The 24,000-nt window shown below is 42.7% G+C and overlaps 1 protein-coding gene across 7 annotated transcripts in view; it reads left to right on the forward strand.

The window, feature by feature from the left end:
• The window catches only part of LOC128702958 (glutamate receptor ionotropic, kainate 2), a 449,498-nt gene that overhangs the window by 418,646 nt on the left and 6,852 nt on the right, over nt 1-24,000 (forward strand). For 4 of the 7 annotated variants that reach the window (XM_070103548.1, XM_070103547.1, XM_070103549.1 and 1 more), the window contains 6 exons: nt 824-919; nt 1,166-1,295; nt 3,515-3,679; nt 13,566-13,666; nt 14,470-14,592; nt 20,260-21,568. In XM_070103548.1, coding sequence (XP_069959649.1) covers nt 824-919; nt 1,166-1,295; nt 3,515-3,679; nt 13,566-13,666; nt 14,470-14,592; nt 20,260-20,679 — 1,035 coding nt within the window. In that variant the 3' untranslated portion in view covers nt 20,680-21,568. Of the gene's footprint in view, nt 1-823; nt 920-1,165; nt 1,296-3,514; nt 3,680-13,565; nt 13,667-14,469; nt 14,593-20,259; nt 21,569-24,000 lie in introns of those variants that run through there. The other 3 variants (XM_070103551.1, XM_070103552.1, XM_070103553.1) reach the window with 1 other exon arrangement.

The following is a 24,000-nucleotide window of genomic DNA, read 5'->3' on the forward strand; positions in this document are numbered from 1 at the left end:
ATTAAACTATGTGGGAATAGAAGACAAATGCATAATAGGAATATTGAGGGAGACGTATCGCCACTCGTGGCTTTATCTATGTTTCTATAGAGACAGATGGAAAGAGTCTATGTAGCGGAGGATAGTTGTGACTTAGGAAGAAGAGGTAGAGTGGTGACGTCACTTGTTTTAAAGAGGCTGGACCTTGTAATGAATTTCGCCTGATGGTGTATTGATTGGGTAGAATCATTCTGGAGAGAATTTGGTGATGCTTAAGCTCAGAGTTATATTTTCTTTGCAAATTTGTTTGAAATCGAAAGCACCGAAGCTTCCAGGAATCGACGTCTAGGTATATCACTCTTTCATATGTAATTCTTCTCTCTCCCACCTCATGATGTGGCCATGTGTGTTATGATGTTGGTCACATACAATGTTTTAAATCATCATGGCAGCACGCCTGTGTTCCTTATATATATATATATATATATATATATATATATATATATATATATATATATATATATATATATATATATATCCTGTATGCATGTAAATTTCTCAATAAAAATGCTAAATATAGGGTGGTATAAGAAAATACTCAAAATGTTTTGTTATTGTTTCCTTCTGTGTAGAGCTTTATCAGGTCATGACTTGATGAAGCTCTATAGAGAGCGAAACGTTGTCTCAATACAAGTTTGCTTTTCAGCTGTCTCGCTTCATGTACAGCCAGAATTCATTAGCAAGAATTAATGTCATTATAATTATTAGAGGCTAGAGCAATAGAATTTTAAATTTAGCAAGTGTGAGTTTAGTGTGAAGGAACTAAAAGTGTTGGTGTGGACAGGATTCCAAGATCGAAACCTATCAGAAGATGTGGAGATACATGGAGAGTAAGAGACCATCAGTTTTCGTCCCTACGATTGAGGATGGAGTGAAACGAGTGAGTATCCCTTTCACCCTCTATCATTCTACATTATTAGGGATGATGCATACTCTTTCTGAAAGAATGTATTCCTCTCTGTATTCATATTACTGTAACTTTTTATGTTCCACTGAAATCATTCCCACATAGTTTCCTAAAGAATGCTTGAATTGCTTCCTACCTCTACGATATTGTGATTAATATTCTTGAGAACAAGTTCCCCCACGGCTTCTTAGAGAACCCTCGCATGTTTTGCCCTGGCAGGTTCTTCAGGGTAACTACGCCTTTCTGATGGAGTCAACCATGCTGGACTACACCATCCAGAGGAACTGTAACTTGACGCAAGTTGGTGGTCTTCTTAACTCAAATTCTTACGGCATAGCGACACCCATTGGTAAGTAGAGCCTCGTCCTGGTTCTTCCGTTTCGCTTTCTTTTTCTTTTAAGATTTCTTCTTCTTCTTCGTCTTATTATCATTATATTCATCAACGTAATATACTGACACGGGTCTTTATCAAACAACGACCCGTCACTGGCTCCCGAGGGTAAACGAATTAATGCAAATGCAGCAGAGCTGTCACATCCCAGCATGAGAGAGCATAACTGGGGCGCTCCTATCTAAAGAGGGCTACTTCATATGAATCTCGGGGTTGGTGGAAGCCTCCTGCATCCCACAGCGGGACTAGGCTAGGCCAGCATCTTGCGTCTAGAATTAGAACGAGAGTTTAGGGCACGCCACGACTGTCTCTAGAGTATTTTGGTTGTTCTAAATGATGAGAAGTTTGTCAGTAGAATATTCTTAACAAGAATTCGACCGGGTCTCAGGCCTGGTTACCAGGGTCCAACAACCCTGGAAATTGGTCACAGACAAATCAAATTTACGATATTTTGAATCCAGTCTTCCCAGAAGGAAAGATGGCTCTATTATATTCAAACAGATTAAGCGATATTATTATACATTAATTTTTAACAAGGATAGGTTTGGTTGCTATATTAAGTTATTGTAATTTAGGCTAGGTTAGATTCTTATGTTAAATTAGGTCCTTATGTTAGGGTAAGTTACTATGATTATTTTAATTTAGTTAACTTAGGTTAGGATCCTATATTAGGTTATGTTAGGTATTTTCAAGTTAGTCTAGATCCCCATATCATGTTAACTTAGATCAGGTCAGGGGTCGAGCCTCTTCCCTGGTCACTGAATGAACCCCAGTAATGACCAACAGAGAAGCAGAGCTGTGCTTACCCTCTGACACTTATCCCTAAACCTCTCCTAGGTTTAAGAATTTTAGGTTATGTAAAATTCCAGTGTTATGATAGGTTATCTAGGTTGCGAGATAAATGTCGACCCAAAACAAAGAATTAACGTTCCAAAAATGCCACCAAACTGATCCACATACAGCCTTAATAAAGACACCAAACTGATCCACATACAGCCTTAATAAAGACACCAAACTGATCCACATACAGCCTTAATAAAGACACCAAACTGATCCACATACAGCCTTAATAAAGACACCAAACTGATCCACATACAGCCTTAATAAAGACACCAAACTGATCCACATACAGCCTTAATAAAGACACCAAACTGATCCACATACAGCCTTAATAAAGACACCAAACTGATCCACATACAGCCTTAATAAAGACACCAAACTGATCCACATACAGCCTTAATAAAGACACCAAACTGTCTCACATACAGTATCTCTTAATAAAGACACCAAACTGTCTCACATACAGTATCTCTTAATAAAGACACCAAACTGTCTCACATACAGTATCTCTTAATAAAGACACCAAACTGTCTCACATACAGTATCTCTTAATAAAGACACCAAACTGTCTCACATACAGTATCTCTTAATAAAGACACCAAACTGTCTCACATACAGCAACTCTTAATAAAGACACCAAACTGTCTCACATACAGCAACTCTTAATAAAGACACCAAACTGTCTCACATACAGTATCTCTTAATAAAGACACCAAACTGTCTCACATACAGTATCTCTTAATAAAGACACCAAACTGTCTCACATACAGCAACTCTTAATAAAGACACCAAACTGTCTCACATACAGCAACTCTTAATAAAGACACCAAACTGTCTCACATACAGCAACTCTTAATAAAGACACCAAACTGTCTCACATACAGTATCTCTTAATAAAGACACCAAACTGTCTCACATACAGTATCTCTTAATAAAGACACCAAACTGTCTCACATACAGCAACTCTTAATAAAGACACCAAACTGTCTCACATACAGCAACTCTTAATAAAGACACCAAACTGTCTCACATACAGCAACTCTTAATAAAGACACCAAACTGTCTCACATACAGTATCTCTTAATAAAGACACCAAACTGTCTCACATACAGTATCTCTTAATAAAGACACCAAACTGTCTCACATACAGTATCTCTTAATAAAGACACCAAACTGTCTCACATACAGCAACTCTTAATAAAGACACCAAACTGTCTCACATACAGCAACTCTTAATAAAGACACAAAACTGCTCCACATATGACTTACTCGTTCTAAAATGCATTTTCAACTCTGTATATCAACAATTCTTAATACCATTTTTATGTATCTCGCAGGCTCTCCCTGGAGAGATAAGATCTCTCTGGCCATCCTGGAGCTGCAGGAGAAGGGTGTCATCCAGATGTTGTACAGCAAGTGGTGGAAGAACACTGGAGACGTCTGTAACAGGGACGAGAAGAACAAGGACTCGAAAGCTAACGCTCTGGGAGTGGAGAACATTGGTGAGTTCCCAAGGACATAATCTGGTTCCCACGGTGTTATAATTCCCACTGTGTTGTTATACTTCCCACGGTGTTATAGTTCCCACGGTGGTAATCTGGTTGTCAGGGTATTGCTATAGTTTCCACGGTGTTGTTTTACTTTCCACGGTGTTAACATAGTTCCCACGGTGTTAACATAGTTCCCACGGTGTTAACATAGTTCCCACGGTGTTAACATAGTTCCCACGGTGTTAACATAGTTCCCACGGTGTTAACATAGTTCCCACGGTGTTAACATAGTTCCCACGGTGTTAACATAGTTCCCACGGTGTTAACATAGTTTCCACGGTGTTAACATAGTTCCCACGGTGTTAACATAGTTCCCACATAACATAGTTCCACGGTGTTAACATAGTTCCCACGGTGTTAACATAGTTCCCACGGTGTTAACATAGTTCCCACGGTGTTAACATAGTTCCTATTTTTATTTTATTTTTTATTATCACACCGGCCGATTCCCACCAAGGCAGGGTGGCCCGAAAAAGAAAAACTTTCACCATCATTCACTCCATCACTGTCTTGCCAGAAGGGTGCTTTACACTACAGTTTTTAAACTGCAACATTAACACCCCTCCTTCAGAGTGCAGGCACTGTACTTCCCATCTCCAGGACTCAAGTCCGGCCTGCCGGTTTCCCTGAATCCCTTCATAAATGTTACTTTGCTCACACTCCAACAGCACGTCAAGTATTAAAAACCATTTGTCTCCATTCACTCCTATCAAACACGCTCACGCATGCCTGCTGGAAGTCCAAGCCCCTCGCACACAAAACCTCCTTTACCCCCTCCCTCCAACCCTTCCTAGGCCGACCCCTACCCCGCCTTCCTTCCACTACAGACTGATACACTCTTGAAGTCATTCTGTTTCGCTCCATTCTCTCTACATGTCCGAACCACCTCAACAACCCTTCCTCAGCCCTCTGGACAACAGTTTTGGTAATCCCACACCTCCTCCTAACTTCCAAACTACGAATTCTCTGCATTATATTCACACCACACATTGCCCTCAGACATGACATCTCCACTGCCTCCAGCCTTCTCCTCGCTGCAACATTCATCACCCACGCTTCACACCCAGATAAGAGCGTTGGTAAAACTATACTCTCATACATTCCCCTCTTTGCCTCCAAGGACAAAGTTCTTTGTCTCCACAGACTCCTAAGTGCACCACTCACTCTTTTTCCCTCATCAATTCTATGATTCACCTCATCTTTCATAGACCCATCCGCTGACACGTCCACTCCCAAATATCTGAATACGTTCACCTCCTCCATACTCTCTCCCTCCAATCTGATATTCAATCTTTCATCACCTAATCTTTTTGTTATCCTCATAACCTTACTCTTTCCTGTATTCACCTTTAATTTTCTTCTTTTGCACACCCTACCAAATTCATCCACCAATCTCTGCAACTTCTCTTCAGAATCTCCCAAGAGCACAGTGTCATCAGCAAAGAGCAGCTGTGACAACTCCCACTTTGTGTGTGATTCTTTATCTTTTAACTCCACGCCTCTTGCCAAGACCCTCGCATTTACTTCTCTTACAACCCCATCTATAAATATATTAAACAACCACGGTGACATCACACATCCTTGTCTAAGGCCTACTTTTACTGGGAAAAAATTTCCCTCTTTCCTACATACTCTAACTTGAGCCTCACTATCCTCGTAAAAACTCTTCACTGCTTTCAGTAACCTACCTCCTACACCATACACTTGCAACATCTGCCACATTGCCCCCCTATCCACCCTGTCATACGCCTTTTCCAAATCCATAAATGCCACAAAGACCTCTTTAGCCTTATCTAAATACTGTTCACTTATATGTTTCACTGTAAACACCTGGTCCACACACCCCCTACCTTTCCTAAAGCCTCCTTGTTCATCTGCTATCCTATTCTCCGTCTTACTCTTAATTCTTTCAATTATAACTCTACCATACACTTTACCAGGTACACTCAACAGACTTATCCCCCTATAATTTTTGCACTCTCTTTTATCCCCTTTGCCTTTATACAAAGGAACTATGCATGCTCTCTGCCAATCCCTAGGTACCTTACCCTCTTCCATACATTTATTAAATAATTGCACCAACCACTCCAAAACTACATCCCCACCTGCTTTTAACATTTCTATCTTTATCCCATCAATCCCGGCTGCCTTACCCCCTTTCATTTTACCTACTGCCTCACGAACTTCCCCCACACTCACAACTGGCTCTTCCTCACTCCTACAAGATGTTATTCCTCCTTGCCCTATACACGAAATCACAGCTTCCCTATCTTCATCAACATTTAACAATTCCTCAAAATATTCCTTCCATCTTCCCAATACCTCTAACTCTCCATTTAATAACTCTCCTCTCCTATTTTTAACAGACAAATCCATTTGTTCTCTAGGCTTTCTTAACTTGTTAATCTCACTCCAAAACTTTTTCTTATTTTCAACAAAATTTGTTGATAACATCTCACCCACTCTCTCATTTGCTCTCTTTTTACATTGCTTCACCACTCTCTTAACTTCTCTCTTTTTCTCCATATACTCTTCCCTCCTTGCATCACTTCTACTTTGTAAAAATTTCTCATATGCTAACTTTTTCTCCCTTACTACTCTCTTTACATCATCATTCCACCAATCGCTCCTCTTCCCTCCTGCACCCACTTTCCTGTAACCACAAACTTCTGCTGAACACTCTAACACTACATTTTTAAACCTACCCCATACCTCTTCGACCCCATTGCCTATGCTCTCATTAGCCCATCTATCCTCCAATAGCTGTTTATATCTTACCCTAACTGCCTCCTCTTTTAGTTTATAAACCTTTACCTCTCTCTTCCCTGATGCTTCTATTCTCCTTGTATCCCATCTACCTTTTACTCTCAGTGTAGCTACAACTAGAAAGTGATCTGATATATCTGTGGCCCCTCTATAAACATGTACATCCTGAAGTCTACTCAACAGTCTTTTATCTACCAATACATAATCCAACAAACTACTGTCATTTCGCCCTACATCATATCGTGTATACTTATTTATCCTCTTTTTCTTAAAATATGTATTACCTATAACTAAACCCCTTTCTATACAAAGTTCAATCAAAGGGCTCCCATTATCATTTACACCTGGCACCCCAAACTTACCTACCACACCCTCTCTAAAAGTTTCTCCTACTTTAGCATTCAAGTCCCCTACCACAATTACTCTCTCACTTGGTTCAAAGGCTCCTATACATTCACTTAACATCTCCCAAAATCTCTCTCTCTCCTCTGCATTCCTCTCTTCTCCAGGTGCATACACGCTTATTATGACCCACTTCTCGCATCCAACCTTTACTTTAATCCACATAATTCTTGAATTTACACATTCATATTCTCTTTTCTCCTTCCATAACTGATCATTTAACATTACTGCTACCCCTTCCTTTGCTCTAACTCTCTCAGATACTCCAGATTTAATCCCATTTATTTCCCCCCACTGAAACTCTCCTACCCCCTTCAGCTTTGTTTCGCTTAGGGCCAGGACATCCAACTTCTTTTCATTCATAACATCAGCAATCATCTGTTTCTTGTCATCCGCACTACATCCACGCACATTTAAGCAACCCAGTTTTATAAAGTTTTTCTTCTTCTCTTTTTTAGTAATTGTATACAGGAGAAGGGGTTACTAGCCCATTGCTCCCGGCATTTTAGTCGCCTCATACGACACGCATGGCTTACGGAGGAAAGATTCTTTTCCACTTCCCCATGGACAATAGAAGAAATAAAAAAGAACAAGAGCTATTTAGAAAAAGGAGAAAAACCTAGATGTATGTATATATATATATGCATGTGCGTGTCTATGAAGTGTGACCAAAGTGTAAGTAGGAGTAGCAAGATATCCCTGTTATCTTAGCGTGTTTATGAGACAGAAAAAGAAACCAGCAATCCTACCATCATGCAAAACAGTTACAGGTTTTTGTTTCACAGTCATCTGGCAGGACGGTAGTACTTCCCTGGGTGGTTGCTGTCTACCAACCTACTACCTATATATATATATATGTGTGTGTGTGTGTGTGTATGTATGTGTGTGTGTGTGTGTGTGTGTGTGTGTGTGTGTGTGTGTGTGTGTGTGTGTACACAAATACTCCAATAACAGTCAGTTAATCTTCCCGACAATTGATTCTGTTATGGCTGAGGGTTGAACTCTGGAATTAAACAATGGAATATATCCAGATTTACACTCTAGGAAACTACCAATGAATGGGAGTTTTTGCTGTATATTCACATGTATTGAACCAGTTTTGTAAAGAAATTTTAAAGCTCGTCCGCCGACCTTTTTTTTTTTCAATTCGTACACACAGTAGCAACCAGTGAAGAGGCGGGGCCAGGAGCTATGACTCGACCCCTGCAACCACAAATGGGTGAGTACACACACACACAAACACGCATTCACATATAGCATGTGAGGACTTTCTCTGGAACATGTTTGTTTCAGTGAAATGCAGGGGAACTCTGATTCCCTGGATCAAGAGCCATCTGGAGGCTGTTTCAGGACTTCAGATACCTTGGATCAAACCGGGATAAATATGTCAAAACACGATCCAGTAATATCGTTTCTTGAAACCTAATGTTAAGGAGAGTGGTGTCTACTGTGAGTGGTGTCTACTGTGAGTGGTGTCTACTGTGAGTGGTGTCTACTGTGAGTGGTGTCTACTGTGAGTGGTGTCTACTGTGAGTGGTGTCTACTGTGAGTGGTGTCTACTATGAGTGGTGTCTACTGTGAGTGGTGTCTACTATGAGTGGTGTCTACTGTGAGTGGTGTCTACTGTGAGTGGTGTCTACTGTGAGTGGTGTCTACTGTGAGTGGTGTCTACTGTGAGTGGTGTCTACTGTTAGTGGTGTCTACTGTGAGTGGTGTCTACTGTGAGTGGTGTCTACTGTGAGTGGTGCCTACTGTGAGTGGTGTCTACTGTGAGTGGTGTCTACTATGAGTGGTGTCTACTATGAGTGGTGTCTACTGTGAGTGGTGTCTACTGTGAGTGGTGTCTACTATGAGTGGTGTCTACTGTGAGTGGTGTCTACTGTGAGTGGTGTCTACTGTGAGTGGTGTCTACTGTGAGTGATGTCTACTGTGAGTGGTGTCTACTGTGAGTGGTGTCTACTGTGAGTGGTGTCTACTATGAGTGGTGTCTACTGTGAGTGGTGTCTACTATGAGTGGTGACTACTATGACTGGTGTCTACTATGAGTGGTGTCTACTATGAGTGGTGACTACTATGAGTGGTGTCTACTATGAGTGGTGTCTACTATGAGTGGTGTCTACTGTGAGTGGTGTCTACTGTGAGTGGTGTCTACTATGAGTGGTGTCTACTATGAGTGGTGTCTACTGTGAGTGGTGTCTACTGTGAGTGGTGTCTACTGTGAGTGGTGTCTACTATGAGTGGTGTCTACTGTGAGTGGTGTCTACTGTGAGTGGTGTCTACTGTGAGTGGTGTCTACTATGAGTGGTGTCTACTGTGAGTGGTGTCTACTGTGAGTGGTGTCTACTGTGAGTGGTGTCTACTGTGAGTGGTGTCTACTATGAGTGGTGTCTACTGTGAGTGGTGTCTACTATGAGTGGTGTCTACTATGAGTGGTGTCTACTATGAGTGGTGTCTACTGTGAGTGGTGTCTACTATGAGTGGTGTCTACTATGAGTGGTGTCTACTATGAGTGGTGTCTACTATGAGTGGTGTCTACTGTGAGTGGTGTCTACTATGAGTGGTGTCTACTGTGAATGGTGTCTACTATGAGTGGTGTCTACTATGAGTGGTGTCTACTGTGAGTGGTGTCTACTATGAGTGGTGTCTACTATGAGTGGTGTCTACTATGAGTGGTGTCTACTGTGAGTGGTGTCTACTATGAGTGGTGTCTACTATGAGTGGTGTCTACTGTGAGTGGTGTCTACTATGAGTGGTGTCTACTATGAGTGGTGTCTACTATGAGTGGTGTCTTCTATGAGTGGTGTGTACTATGAGTGGTGTCTACTATGAGTGGTGTCTACTGTGTCTGGTGTCTACTATGACTGGTGTCTACTATGACTGGTGTCTACTATGAGTGGTGTCTACTATCTACGAGTGGTGTCTACTGTCTACGAGTGGTGTCTACTATCTATGAGTGGTGTCTACTATCTATGAGTGGTGTCTACTATCTATGAGTGGTGTCTACTATCTATGAGTGGTGTCTACTTTCTATGAGTGGTGTCTACTATTTTTGAGGGGTGTCTACTATCTATGAGTGGTGTCTACTATCTATGAGTGGTGTCTACTATGAGTGATGTCTACTATATACGAGTGGTGTCTACTATCTACGAGTGGTGTCTACTATCTTCGAGTGGTGTCTGCTATCTATGAGTGGTGTCTACTATCTATGAGTGGTGTCTACTATCTATGAGTGGTGTCTACTATCTATGAGTGGTGTCTACTATCTATGAGTGGTGTCTACTATCTATGAGTGGTGTCTACTATCTATGAGTGGTGTCTACTATCTATGAGTGGTGTCTACTATCTATGAGTGGTGTCTACTATCTATGAGTGGTGTCTACTATCTATGAGTGGTGTCTACTATCTATGAGTGGTGTCTACTATCTATGAGTGGTGTCTACTATCTATGAGTGGTGTCTACTATCTATGAGTGGTGTCTACTATCTATGAGTGGTGTCTACTATCTATAAGTGGTGTCTACTATCTATAAGTGGTGTCTACTATTTATAAGTGGTGTCTACTATCTATGAGTGGTGTCTACTATCTATGAGTGGTGTCTACTATCTATGAGTGGTGTCTACTATCTATGAGTGGTGTCTACTATCTATGAGTGGTGTCTACTATCTATGAGTGGTGTCTACTATCTATGAGTGGTGTCTACTATCTATGAGTTGTGTCTACTATCTATGAGTGATGTCTACTATCTATGAGTGGTGTCTACTATCTATGAGTGGTGTCTACTATCTATGAGTGGTGTCTACTATCTTCGAGTGGTGTCTACTATCTATGAGTGGTGTCTACTATCTATGAGTGGTGTCTACTATCTATGAGTGATGTCTACTATCTATGAGTGGTGTCTACTATCTATGAGTGGTGTCTACTATCTATGAGTGGTGTCTACTCTTTATGAGTGGTGTCTACTATCTATGAGTGGTGTCTACTATCTATGAGTGGTGTCTACTATCTATGAGTGGTGTCTACTATCTATGAGTTGTGTCTACTATCTATGAGTGGTGTCTACTATCTATGAGTGGTGTCTACTATCTATGAGTGGTGTCTACTATCTATGAGTGGTGTCTACTATCTATGAGTGGTGTCTACTATCTATGAGTGGTGTCTACTATCTATGAGTGGTGTCTACTATCTATGAGTGGTGTCTACTATCTATGAGTGGTGTCTACTATCTATGAGTGGTGTCTACTATCTATGAGTGGTGTCTACTATCTATGAGTGGTGTCTACTATCTATGAGTGGTGTCTACTATCTATGAATGGTGTCTACTATCTATGAGTGGTGTCTACTATCTATGAGTGGTGTCTACTATCTATGAGTGGTGTCTACTATCTATGAGTGGTGTCTACTATCTATGAGTGGTGTCTACTATCTATGAGTGGTGTCTACTATCTATGAGTGGTGTCTACTATCTATGAGTGGTGTCTACTATCTATGAGTGGTGTCTACTATCTATGAATGGTGTCTACTATCTATGAGTGGTGTCTACTATCTATGAATGGTGTCTACTATCTATGAGTGGTGTCTACTATCTATGAATGGTGTCTACTATCTATGAGTGGTGTCTACTATCTATGAATGGTGTCTGCTATCTATGAGTGGTGTCTACTCTCTATGAATGGTGTCTACTATCTATGAGTGGTGTCTACTATCTATGAGTGGTGTCTACTATCTATGAGTGGTGTCTACTATCTATGAGTGGTGTCTACTATCTATGAGTGGTGTCTACTATCTATGAATGGTGTCTACTATCTATGAGTGATGTCTACTATCTATGAGTGGTGTCTACTATCTATGAATGATGCCTAAATCGTCTTTTAAAGGGGAAGATTATATAAATTCTTGAAACATTTTGTTAAACGTAATAATCTTGATAATTCTGATAATTTTCTAGCATTTAGAGGAAATTCTCTCTCTCTCTGTGTTTACTGGGAGTGAGTGGGACCTCCTCTCATGGTGAGTGGGACTTCCTCTCATGGTGAGTGGGACTTCCTCTCGTGGGGTGTCATGAGTGATGCTGTGCTCTCAGAGAATCATCTTGAGATGGATCTTCTGTGTTCAGTGAGACGGAATATGTAACACAGCATCCGTGGGAGATGACTGCCTCATTACCTGATGCTGGAGAGAGAGAGAGAGAGAGAGAGAGAGAGAGAGAGAGAGAGAGAGAGAGAGAGAGAGAGAGACAGAGACAGAGACAGAGACAGAGAGAGAGAGAGAGAGAGGCTGACAGACAGACAGACAGACAGACAGACAGAGAAACAGAGAAACAGACACTGTCATATATGATGATCACTACTGCTGCTGCTGCTGCTGCTGCTGCTGCTGCTGCTGCTGTTGCTGCTGCTGCTGCTGCTGCTGCTGCTGCTGCTGCTGCTGCTGCTGCTGCTGCTGCTGCTGCTGCTGCTGCTGCTGCTGCTGCTGCTGCTGCTGCTGCTTCCATTACTACTACCAGCATTATTACAGTCACCTCTGCTACTGGCATTTCTACAACAATCTGGACCTGCCTAGCATGGGCCAGTAGGCGACTTGGACCTGCCTAGCATGGGCCAGTAGGTGACTTTAACCCGCCTAGCATGGGGCAGTAGGTGACTTTAACCCGCTTAGCATGGGCCAGTAGGTGACTTTAACCCGCCTAGCATGGGCCAGTAGGTGACTTTAACCCGCCTAGCATGGGCCAGTAGGTGACTTTAACCCGCCTAGCATGGGCCAGTAGGTGACTTTAACCCGCCTAGCATGGGCCAGTAGGCCTGCTAGACACGTTCTTATGGTCTAACCTAAGTGTCCAAACCTGCCTTTTATTTTTACAGCTCTGACATAGGTCACCCCCTGCTCCATGAATTTTACCATACCTCTTCTTAAAGCTATGTATGGATTCTGCGTTCACCTCCCTTTCCAGACTATTCCACTTCATGACAACTCTGTGACTGAAGAAATACTTCCTAACATCCCTGTATCTCATCTGAGACTTCAATTTCCATTTGCGACCCCTTGTTGTGTCGCATCCCTGAAACATCCTGTCCCTGTCCACCTTGTCGATTCCTCTCAGTATTTTATATGTTGTTATCATGTCCCACCTGTCCAGCCAGTGTCGTCAGATCTATTTCTCTTAACCTCTCTCGTATTACATACCCCTAGTCTCGTTGCAAACCTTTGTACTTTCTTTAATTTCCTGAAGTGCTTGGCTAGGTGTGGGTTCCAAACTGGTGCTACATACTCCATTACAGCCCTGACACGGTATACAGAGTCCTGAATGACTCCTTACTGAAATGTCGGAATGCTGTTCTTAAGTTTGCTAGACGCCTATATGCTGCAGCAGTTATTTGGTTGATGTGCGCCTCAGGAGATGTGCTCGGTGTTATACTCACCCCAAGATCCTTTTCCTTGAGTGAGGTTTATGTGTGTGTGTGTGTGTGTGTGTGTGTGTGTGTGTGTGTGTGTGTGTGTTCCCTATTTGTGATTGCAGGGTTCGAGTCATAGCTCCTGGCCCCTCCTCTTCGCGAGCGTGTGTAAGTGTCTTCACCCGCTTTAAACGCAGAGGTTGAGTCTCAGCTCCTGGCTATAGGGTTTCCATACTCACCATGCCTATTCCTGAAGCTGTGTACGGGCGTTTCTCCTGCAGGAGGAGTGTTCGTGGTGCTGATGTGTGGCCTGGCGCTGGCTATAGTGGTGGCTATCCTGGAATTCTGTTGGAACTCCCGCAAGAACGCTAACTCCGACCGGGTAAGAGTACGTTGACCCTTTGAAGTTGGTTTAGCATGGGTTTACCGTGGATTTACGGTTTATCATGGGTTTAGCATGGTTTTATCGTGAGTTTACTATTTGTTTAGCATGGGTTTACCATGGGTTTAGCATGGTTTTACCATGGGTTTACTTTGGGTTTAGCATGGGTTTAGCATGGTTTCACCATGGGTTTACTATGGGCTTAGCATGGGTTTACCATGGGCTTAGCATGGGTTTAGCATGACTTTACCATGGGTTTAGCATGGGTTTTTCCATGGGTTTATAGTCATTTTCCTAGTGTTTTAAACATTGTACTTCATGTAGACTCACTTTGGCCACTACGGGTTTAGCTCTTCCAGAATTATATAATAACAGTAAGCATGTCACACTTGAGGGAAATTATTATTATTATTATTATTATTATTATTATTATTATTATTATTATTATTATTAAAACTAAACCCGTAAGGGATCATGCAGCACCTGGAAAATGGGAAGCAGTCAGGTTTGCTCCAAGGAAGGAGAGAATAGCTCCATTTCCATGGATCAAGAGCCCTTCACTCTCGTCTCTCTCTCTCTCTCTCTCCTGGGGAAAACATCGGAATTTCCAAATATATTTATTTACTAATTTCAACAAAATCACAGATTACTTTTTTTTTTTCACTTCACGAGAGATTATTTTTAATTTTTACTTTGTGTTTTAATATATATTTTTTGTCGTTTTTATTTATTATAAAAACCATTTTTTCCGTGGGCATGTGTTTCCTGCATGAATTATTGCATGGACGACTTGCATGATGCAGTATTCAGACGACGACGACAACGACGAAGGAGACGACAAGGAGAGACGAGGAGACGAGGAGGAAGAGGAAGAACTGGACGAGAAAGGCGAGAAAATACTTCGTCCGCGAGTGGTTCGTCCACAGGTAAGAAGTAGATGCTTGGTAATTAGGAGCCAGCAACGTCCAAGCACTTGGTGCCTCAACAGGGAAGGTGGGAAGTAGGTGCTTGGTAATTAGAAGTCAGTAACGTCCCAACACTTGGTGCCTCAACAGGGAAGGTGGGAAGTAGGTGCTTGGTAATTAGAAGTCAGTAACGTCCCAACACTTGGTGCCTCAACAGGGAAGTAAGAAGTAGGTGTTTGATTATTAGGAGCCAGGAACGTCCCAACACACTTGGTGTCTCAACAAGAAAGGTAGGAAGTAGGTGCTTATTAATTAGGAGCCAGGAACGTCCCAACACTCTTGGTGCCACAGCACAGAAGGTAGGAAGTAGGTGCTTGGTAATTAGGAGGCAGTAACAGCAGGTAAGAAGTAGGTACCTGGTAATTAGGAGGCAGTAACAGCAGTAACGTCCACACATACTTGATTCGTCCACAGGCAGGAAGTAGGTTTCTGGCAATTAGGACGCAGAAACAGCCCAACATACATGGTGCCTCAACAGGGAAGGTAGTAAGAAGGTACTTGATAATTTGGAAGTAGGAACGTCCCAACACACTTGGTGCCTCGACAGGGAAGGTAGGAAGTAGGTACCTGGTAATTAGGAGGCAGGAGCGTCCCAACACACCTCGTGCATCAATAGGTAGGCAGGACATAGATATTTGGTAATTAGGAGGCAGGAACGTCCCAACACACCTAGTGCTTAAATAGGTAGGAAGTAGGTACCTGGTAATTAGGAGGCAGGAGCGTCCCAATACACCTCGTGCATCAATAGGTAGGCAGGACATAGATATTTGGTAATTAGGAGGCAGGAACGTCCCAACACACCTAGTGCTTAAATAGGTAGGAAGTAGGTACCTGGTAATTAGGAGGCAGGGATGTTCCAACCTACCTGATATGTCCACAAGGTAGGAAATAGGTGCTTTGTAATTAGAAGGCAGAAGCATCCCAAAACACCTCGTGTCTGAATAGGTAAGCAGGGAGTAAGTAATTGGTAATTAGGAGGCAGGAGCGTCCAAACACACCTCGTGCATCAATAGGTAGGTAGGAAGTAGGTACTTTTTAATTAGGTGGCAGGAGCGACCATGTCCTTAGTGATTAACGGGACGGGCTGGAGTTTTGAGACTCTATGACCGCGGGTTCAATCCCGGCCGGGGGTATGGTTTAACGGGATTATTATTATAATCAAGGGGGAAGCACTAAACCCGTATGATTATACAGCGCCTGTGGGGGGGGGGTTGCGAAAGGTATTCAGGTTCAATTCAGGGAACTGGAACACAGATCCAATTCCCTAGATCAGGAATCCCTCACCAGCATCAAGGAACCTCCCTTGAGGGGTGATTGAGGGGAGACTGAAGCAATGCAGAACATACACACCGAGAGGTGTATATGTCTCAGTGTATAAACACTATAAGTCAACTTTGATTCCCAGATCAGATGTTAAAATGTTGTTGACTGGTGACGAACAGACGACAAACAGCCTTAATTACCTTCGTGTAGGTCATTATAGATGCACTCAGAAGACAAGAAACTAAAGAAAAGAAATATGAAACAGCAGAAGGATTAATTACAACAATTCACTGGGTTTTTTTTTTTTTTTTTGTCACACTGTGAAAAAATAGTGAACTTGCAAGTGCTTTCGTGATTTTTCACATTATCAGGGAACTGAGGAATCATCACGAAAGCGCTTGGAATTTCACTATTTTTTCACAGTGGTTGTGTTGCATATTGTGATATCACAATAAGCAACACAACCACTGTGAAAAAAAATAGTGAATTTACAATTGCTTTCGTGATCTCATTATCAAGGAACTAATAACTCATCAAAATAGCCCTTGAATTTCACTATTTTTTTTCACAGTGGCTGTGTTGCATATTGCGATATCACCTGTTTACTGTTATCTTATTGCATTCTGTTTTAAGTGTCTCCTCGCGAGCTTACCAAGTCGCTGCTGCATCTTCCATCCCTAAATTTTGAGTGAATACGGCCAGGATTGGCACCTTCAGGGTATGTAAATAAGAATTTGAATAACTGGTTTAAAAAACCCGAGATGTTGATAAATGAAGCACTTGTTCCACATTTGGGTATCTTTATTCTGAGAACGTTTCTCCAGGCAATGGTTTCTGCGGTTAGGTTTGATAAATATTTATCTGGTTAAACTCTATAAAGTTTTATCAGGTTTAGGTTTAACATTACGTAACAATAATCAAGGTTCAGTAACACTGCCTAACAATAGTCAGGGTTCAAGAAACTGCATAACAACAGAGTTCAAGAACACTGCATTATAATAGTCAGCGTTGAAGAACACCGCATAACAACAGTCAGGGTTCGAGAACACTCCATAACAACAGTCAGGGCTCAAGGACACCGCATAACAGAGTTCAAGAACACCGCATAACAACAGTCAGCGTTGAAGAACACCCCATAACAACAGTCAGGGTTCAAAGACACCGCATAACAGAGTTCAAGAACACCGCATAACAACAGTTAGCGTTGAAGAACACCCCATAACAACAGTCAGGGTTCAAAGACACTGCATAACAGAGTTCAAGAACACCGCATAACAACAGTCAGCGGTGAAGAACACCCCATAACAACAGTCAGGGTTCAAGGACACTGCATAACAGAGTTCAAGAACACCGCATAACAACAGTCAGCGTTGAAGAACACCCCATAACAACAGTCAGGGTTCAAGGACACCGCATAACAGAGTTCAAGAACACCGCATAACAACAGTCAGGGCTCAAGGACACCGCATAACGGAGTTCAAGAACACCGCATAACAACAGTCAGCGTTGAAGAACACCCCATAACAACAGTCAGGGTTCAAGGACACCGCATAACAGAGTTCAAGAACACCGCATAACAATAGTCAGAATTCAGAAAAGCACGGAGGAGAATCATTCAAGCAACACAGCAAGCAGCCTCGGCATCTCCGCCAGAAGCTACTGTTCCGCCAAATACAATCCGGTACACCAGTCAGGTAAGGTTCGTCAGGAAACAAACAAGTGTTTCCTGACGCGGGTCTAAGACGATGACCCGCCGTCAGTATCATAACAGTCAGTGTTAACTTCCTTATGGTTAACCTAACACATTCATGACCTTTGCACTGTTAGACAAATGTTAACATGTTTTCTACGCCACTTTCAATCCTTTATTTCCAATTCCCTTTTTTTATTGGATATACCAAAAGATAATACGTCTCTCTGTTGTTTCTGTTGGTTTGATGTGGTCTCAAGGAGATATCACTAGATCTTTGGGGATGGTTTCATGGTCTCAAAGAGGTCTCTGTAGACTTTTAGAAGCGGTCTCATTAGGTCTCAAAGAGATAACTGCCAGCCTACAGGAGAGGTCTCATGGTGGTCTCAGAAAAATGTAACTGCAGACCTTTAGAAGCAGTTTCATGGTGATCTGAAAAAAAAATGGTGACTGCAGACCTTTAGAAGCGGTTTCACTCTGGTATCAAGGAGGTATCTTCAGTCCTTTAGCAGCAGTCTTTTTAACTCTCATACTGGCAGTTCCTCCTGGTCTTTGGAAAGTGGTCCCAATATTATACCACATTTATGAGTAACCGGTGAAGAATGGGAAGAACCTATGTTTGTTCCATGCAATGGGAGGGTAGCTCAAATTCCTCAGATCAAGAGCCCATTACCATCACCAAAGAACCGCTTAAAGTAGGAGATAAGCTTCTCCTGACAGTCTCTGACAGTTCCGTCTCTCTCTACGAACACACAAGACGTATATAAATGCTAAGGAGAATTTCCCCCCCCCTCCACGCCCATATTAAAATTCTGCAAAAAAAAAAACTGTGAAAGATATATTACACTTACGGGTAAGCGCTAAACCGTAGGGGTCCCAGACATCAAGGCACCTCTTACCTTTTATTTCACCGAAGGGATGTAAAAGGAGAGAGATGTAGATGGCAGTGGATGGATTATAAGTTCACAGAATTTATTATTTTTTTTAACTCCATGATTATTGCATTTAAATTACATTCCTGAAAATAACTGTAAAAATAATTTTTCGTTTTGTTTTGCGTTTTTTTTTTTTTTTTTTTTTTGAGCAGTTGTTTGTGGAATGTGGCATTAGGGGTCACTTACTTTAATAACTTTATAATTTGGGAATTTAGCATTTAGGAAGAATTTGAAAGGAATTTATGCGATGTTGAATCCAGTTTGATTACAATGTTTGTGTGTGTGTGTGTGTGTGTGTGTGTGTGTGTGTGTGTGTGTGTGTGTGTGTGTGTGTGTGTGTGTGTGTGTGTGTGTGTGTGTGTGTGTGTGTGTGTGTGTGTGTGTGTGTGTGTGTGTGTGTGTGTGTACTCACCTAATTGTGGTTGCAGGGGTCGAGACTCAGCTCCTGGCCCCTCCTCTTCACTGATCGCTACTAGGTCTTCTCTCTCTCTCTCTCTGCTTCCTGAGCTTTGTCATACCTCGTCTTAAAGCTATGTATGGTTCCTGCCCCCACTACATCACTTGCTAGGCTATTCCACTTCATGACTACCCTATTGCTGAAGAAATACTTCCTAACATCCCTGTGACTCGTCTGAGTCTTCAGCTTCCAATTGTGACCTCTTGTTTCTGTGTCCCCTTCCTGGAATATCCTGTCTCTAATCACCTTATCTATTCCACGCAGTATTTGTATGTCGTTATCATGTCTCCCCTAACCCTCCTGTCCTCCAGTGTCGTCTGTCCGATTTCCCTCAATCTTTCTTCGTAGGACATTCCCCTGAGCTCCGGAACTAGCCTTGTTGCAAACCTTTGTACTTTCTCTAATTTCTTGACGTGCTTGACCAGGTGTGGGTTCCAAACTGGTGCTGCATACTCCAGTATGGGCCTGACGTACACAATGTGTGTGTGTGTGTGTGTGTGTGTGTGTGTGTGTACTCACCTATTTGTACTCACCTATTTGTGGTTGCAGGGGTCGAGTCCCAGCTCCTGGCCCCGCCTCTTCGCTGATTGCTACTAGGTCCTCTCTCTCCCTGCCCCATGAGCTCTATCATACCTCGCCTTAAAACTATGTATAGTTCCTGCGCTTACATGTGGTTGCAGGGGTCGATTCACAGCTCATGTGTGTGGTGGGGGTTGAGTTTCAGCTCCTGGTACCACTACTCTCCCCATAAACCGGGTCACTCATTTCTAACCTCATTGGCCCTATCATAACTATTTTTAAAGATTTCTTTTAGCATATGCAATTCTAGATTTTTTAATGTTAGGAAATTTAGTGTTAACCATGCACAGCTTCAAGACTAAGTACGAGAGCGTTAATGTTTTTAATACCTGGGAAATTAAATCCAAATGCTGCTTCTATTTTAGGTAAGCAGTTCTAGCAGTGTAAATCAGTTTTAACATTCTTCCTAGATTTAATCTGTGGGATTTCCTCTTTCAATTCTAGCAGTGACTGGGGATTTAGTGACTTAAAAAGCTGACTATTAACTTTTAATCTCCTGTGGGATTTCCTCTTTCAATTCTAGCAGTGACGGGGGATTTAGTAGCATAAATTCTTCCAGTGATGTAAAGAGATCGATTAGTGCACTGCTAGGAAATCTAGTTTGAGCAGATGAGTTAGATTATCTAGTATTAAGTAAGCTTGTGTTACCTTATTGTGAATTAGCGTAGAGAGAGAGTAAAGCTGGCGTCTTGTGTCGTCCACAGCAGCAGTCGTTGTGTTCAGAGATGGCAGAGGAGCTGCGGTTTGCCATGCGCTGCCAAGGGTCTCGCCAGCGTCCTGCGCTCAAGAGAAACTGCTCCCGCTGCGCTCCAGGCACCACTTATGTGCCTGCAGCCACCGACCTGCCGCAGGCCAATGGCGTGAGTGCCTTCTTCGTCTCCCCAGGATCGTGTTCCAGCCATCGGCACTCCCGTGGCACCGTCGACAACGCTTCCGCCGCCGCCGACACCGACTCTCTGCCCACCGACATTACCCCGCCTCCGCCAGCACCGCCGCCTCCCTTCTCCTTCCCTTCAGCTGTGCCCTCCACTTATGGCTCAAGGCAATCCTCCATACCCCTCCCTCTACCTTCCTCCTCCCTCACTTCCCTCCCGCCTCCTCCATCACCTCTATCTTGCTCGTAAAAAAGTGCCTGGAAGGAATTTCTCCCATTAAATATAACATTAGAGAACCCAACTCACACAGACTTAATTTAGATACGAATTTAAATAAATATTTACCTCTTTTGCGTTCTGTTTCCTTGATAAATCAGACACATGTGTAACACTTTGGTACCTTTATTGCGGAAACGTTTCGCCACACAGTGGCTTCATCAGTCCAAAGAAGAATGGTTGAAGCTCAGAAGGAGTTTGAGGTAATCAGTCCCTCAACCTGAAGTCGATGTAATCAGTCCATCAATCTCTAAACTATTTATTTACACTGTTTTCTTATCTGACTTACCCATACACGATCTCTCACCCATACAAGAAAGATAATCGGGGGCACCCGCATCCCATAAGGGGTGAAAAAATGGGTGACAAATAGTTTTCGACCATTATCTCTCTTACCACATTACCAGCCTCACTGGTTAAAGGTTCAGAGAGGAATTAGCTGACGGTGGCTCGAGCCTTCACCACTCCTAGCACTGAATAACCCATACATGTCCAGTGCTTCATGACATACATCTCACACTTATTCTTTTCCCCTATATTCTCAAATTAATGTCTATATTTCCTACCTTTATCAGTTCTCAGATCTTTCTCCTTCATCTTACAAAGATTTCCTGGTATTTATCCCCCTCCATCTTTATTGGTTCTCTCTCTTCCTCCCATGGGCGTATTTTCTACATTATGACTCACGAAATCGTAATGACACAAATGCAAACAAACCACGGAACGGTTTGGACTCGAACTAATGACTTGGAAGTTTTAGGACTAGCTTGCCATGGGTTCGAGTCTCCTCCCCCGCCTGCTCGTTTATCAATCTATTTCTTTTCTTATTGAGGCATTATCTTCTATCTTTAACATTTTTTTCTCACGTCTCTCTCCTACACACCTCTCCCATTATCCTCTCCCATGTAATTCCCTCGCATATACTCTCCCACAAACCATTTCTCCAATATATCCTACTATATATCTTTCGTAATGTAAGACATACTCTCCTACATGCCCTCTAATATGTTTTCCCGCATACCCTGCCAACATATTCTCCCAACATACCCTCTCTACATACCCTCCCAGTATACTCTCCCAATATACTCTCCCAACATACCATCTCAAATACCATCCCTACATACCCTCCCAAAATACCCTCTCAGCATATCCTCGCAACATACCCTCCCCACATACTCTCCAAACATACCTTTCCAACATACCCTCCGAGCATTTTTTTCCGAATATACTCTCCCAACATACCCTCTTAACATACCCTTCCAACATACCTTCTCTATATACTCTCAGAACATACCACATACCCTCTAACATATTCTCTCAACATTCCCTCTCAACATACACTCCCAACATACCACATACTCTCCAACATACCCTCCAACATACCCTCCCAACATACCACATACCCTCCAATATACCCTCTAACATACCCTCCCAAAATACCACATACTCTCCAACATACCCTCCAACATAAGACTCATTAGCACCTAATTAAAGGGGCTAGACCTTAAATACACACCTAATTACCTGCGACTCTCACTAATTAGCCTCAATAACACCTAATTATCATTACCATAGATTTTATATTTTGGGGGCTTTAAACCCGCAAGGGGGTCAGAAAGCTCCAGTTCCTCGGATCAAAGAGAAGGAAAATAAAAAAAATTCCCCACAGTATTTTTTTCCCGACCACAGGCAATAAATTCCTGGTTTTCCCCTGTTGAGAGTTTCTTCCCCGCTATTGTTCCCTAAATTTTTTTCTCCTTTGATAGAGGGATTTTTTTATAGGATTTTGTTCCCTTTTTCTTCCCCTGTTGTTAAAAGGTATTTTTTCCTGTCTTTACTTTGGGAATTTTCCCGTATTTTTCTTCTATTAGGGAAAAATAAGTTTATGTTCCTTAATTATATTTGTTTTACCCAAATAAATAACTCAGATTAATCCTTATTGTTGTTGTTGTTGTTATTATTACTATTATTATTATTATTAGTAGTAGTAGTAGTAGTAGTAGTACTAGTAGTAGTTGTAGTAGCAGCAGCAGCACCAGTAGCACCAGCAGCAGCAGCAGCTGCAGCAGCAGCAGCCTAGCAGCAGCAGCAGCAGCAGTAGCAGCAGCATCAGTAGCAGCAGCAGCAGCAGCCTAGCAGCAGCACCAGCAGCAGCAGCAGCACCAGCAGCAGCACCAGCAGCAGCACCAGCAGCAGCTGCAGCAGCAGCAGCCTAGCAGTACCAGCAGCAGCACCAGCAGCAGCCTTGCAGCACAGCAGCCTAGCAGCAGCCACCAGCAGCAGCAGCACCTAGCAGCAGCAGCACCAGCAGTGCCAGCAGCAGCAGCAGCAGCAGCACAGCACCAGCAGCAGCAGCACCAGCAGAGTAGCAGCACCACCACCAGCACCACCAGCACCAGCACCACCAGCACCACCAGCAGCAGCAGCAGCAGCAGCAGCAGCTCAGCAGCAGCACAGCAGCAGCAGCAGCAGCACCAGCAGCAAGTAGTACTAGTAGTAGTAGGAGTAGTTTAGCAGTACTAGTACTAGTAGTAGTAGTAGTTTAGTAGTAGTAGTAAAGTGCAATTTTCTATATATGTTTAATATATATTTTATATATTTTCTTAAACTTTTTAGTTTGCTTCAGTTTGGGCTAAATATTTAATTCACTGATTTGATCAGTTTTTTCTGTGCTTTGAGTTTTACTCTCCAGTGTTGTGATAACTCTGAAGCTGAGCCTTCAGCTTGCAATAGTTGCTACCTCCTTCCTGCAGCTTGCCAGAGCTACCACCACTTTCCTTCAGCTTGCAATAGTTGCCACCACCTTCCTGCAGCGTGCAATAGCTGCCACCACCTTCTTGCAGCTTGCCATAGCTGCCACCACCTTCCTGCAGCTTGCAATAGCTGCCACCACCTTCCTTCAGCTTGCAATAGCTGCCACCACTTTCCTGCAGCTTGCAATAGCTGCCACCACCTTCCTTCAGCTTGCAATAGCTGCCACCACCTTCTTGCAGCTTGCCATAGCTGCCACCACCTTCCTGCAGCATACCATAGCTGTCACTACTTTCTTGCAGCTTGCCATAGCTGCCACCACTTTAGTGCAATATCTCAAAGCTGCCGTCGGTTTCCTAAGGCATACCACTGCTATCACCATTTTCCTGTAGAATCCCACCGCTGCCACCACTTTTCCGAAGCTTCCTACTGCTGCTACCCTTGTCCTGAGCTTCCCACTGCTCACACCATTGTACAGCCTCAGCCCCATCGGCTGTTGATTTGGTCTACAGTTTACCTTCAGCATTTGAGTTATACCTTAAA

The sequence above is a fragment of the Cherax quadricarinatus genome, chromosome 86 (assembly GCF_038502225.1).
Source record: "Cherax quadricarinatus isolate ZL_2023a chromosome 86, ASM3850222v1, whole genome shotgun sequence".
In the NCBI taxonomy this organism is placed as follows: Eukaryota; Metazoa; Arthropoda; class Malacostraca; order Decapoda; family Parastacidae; genus Cherax; species Cherax quadricarinatus.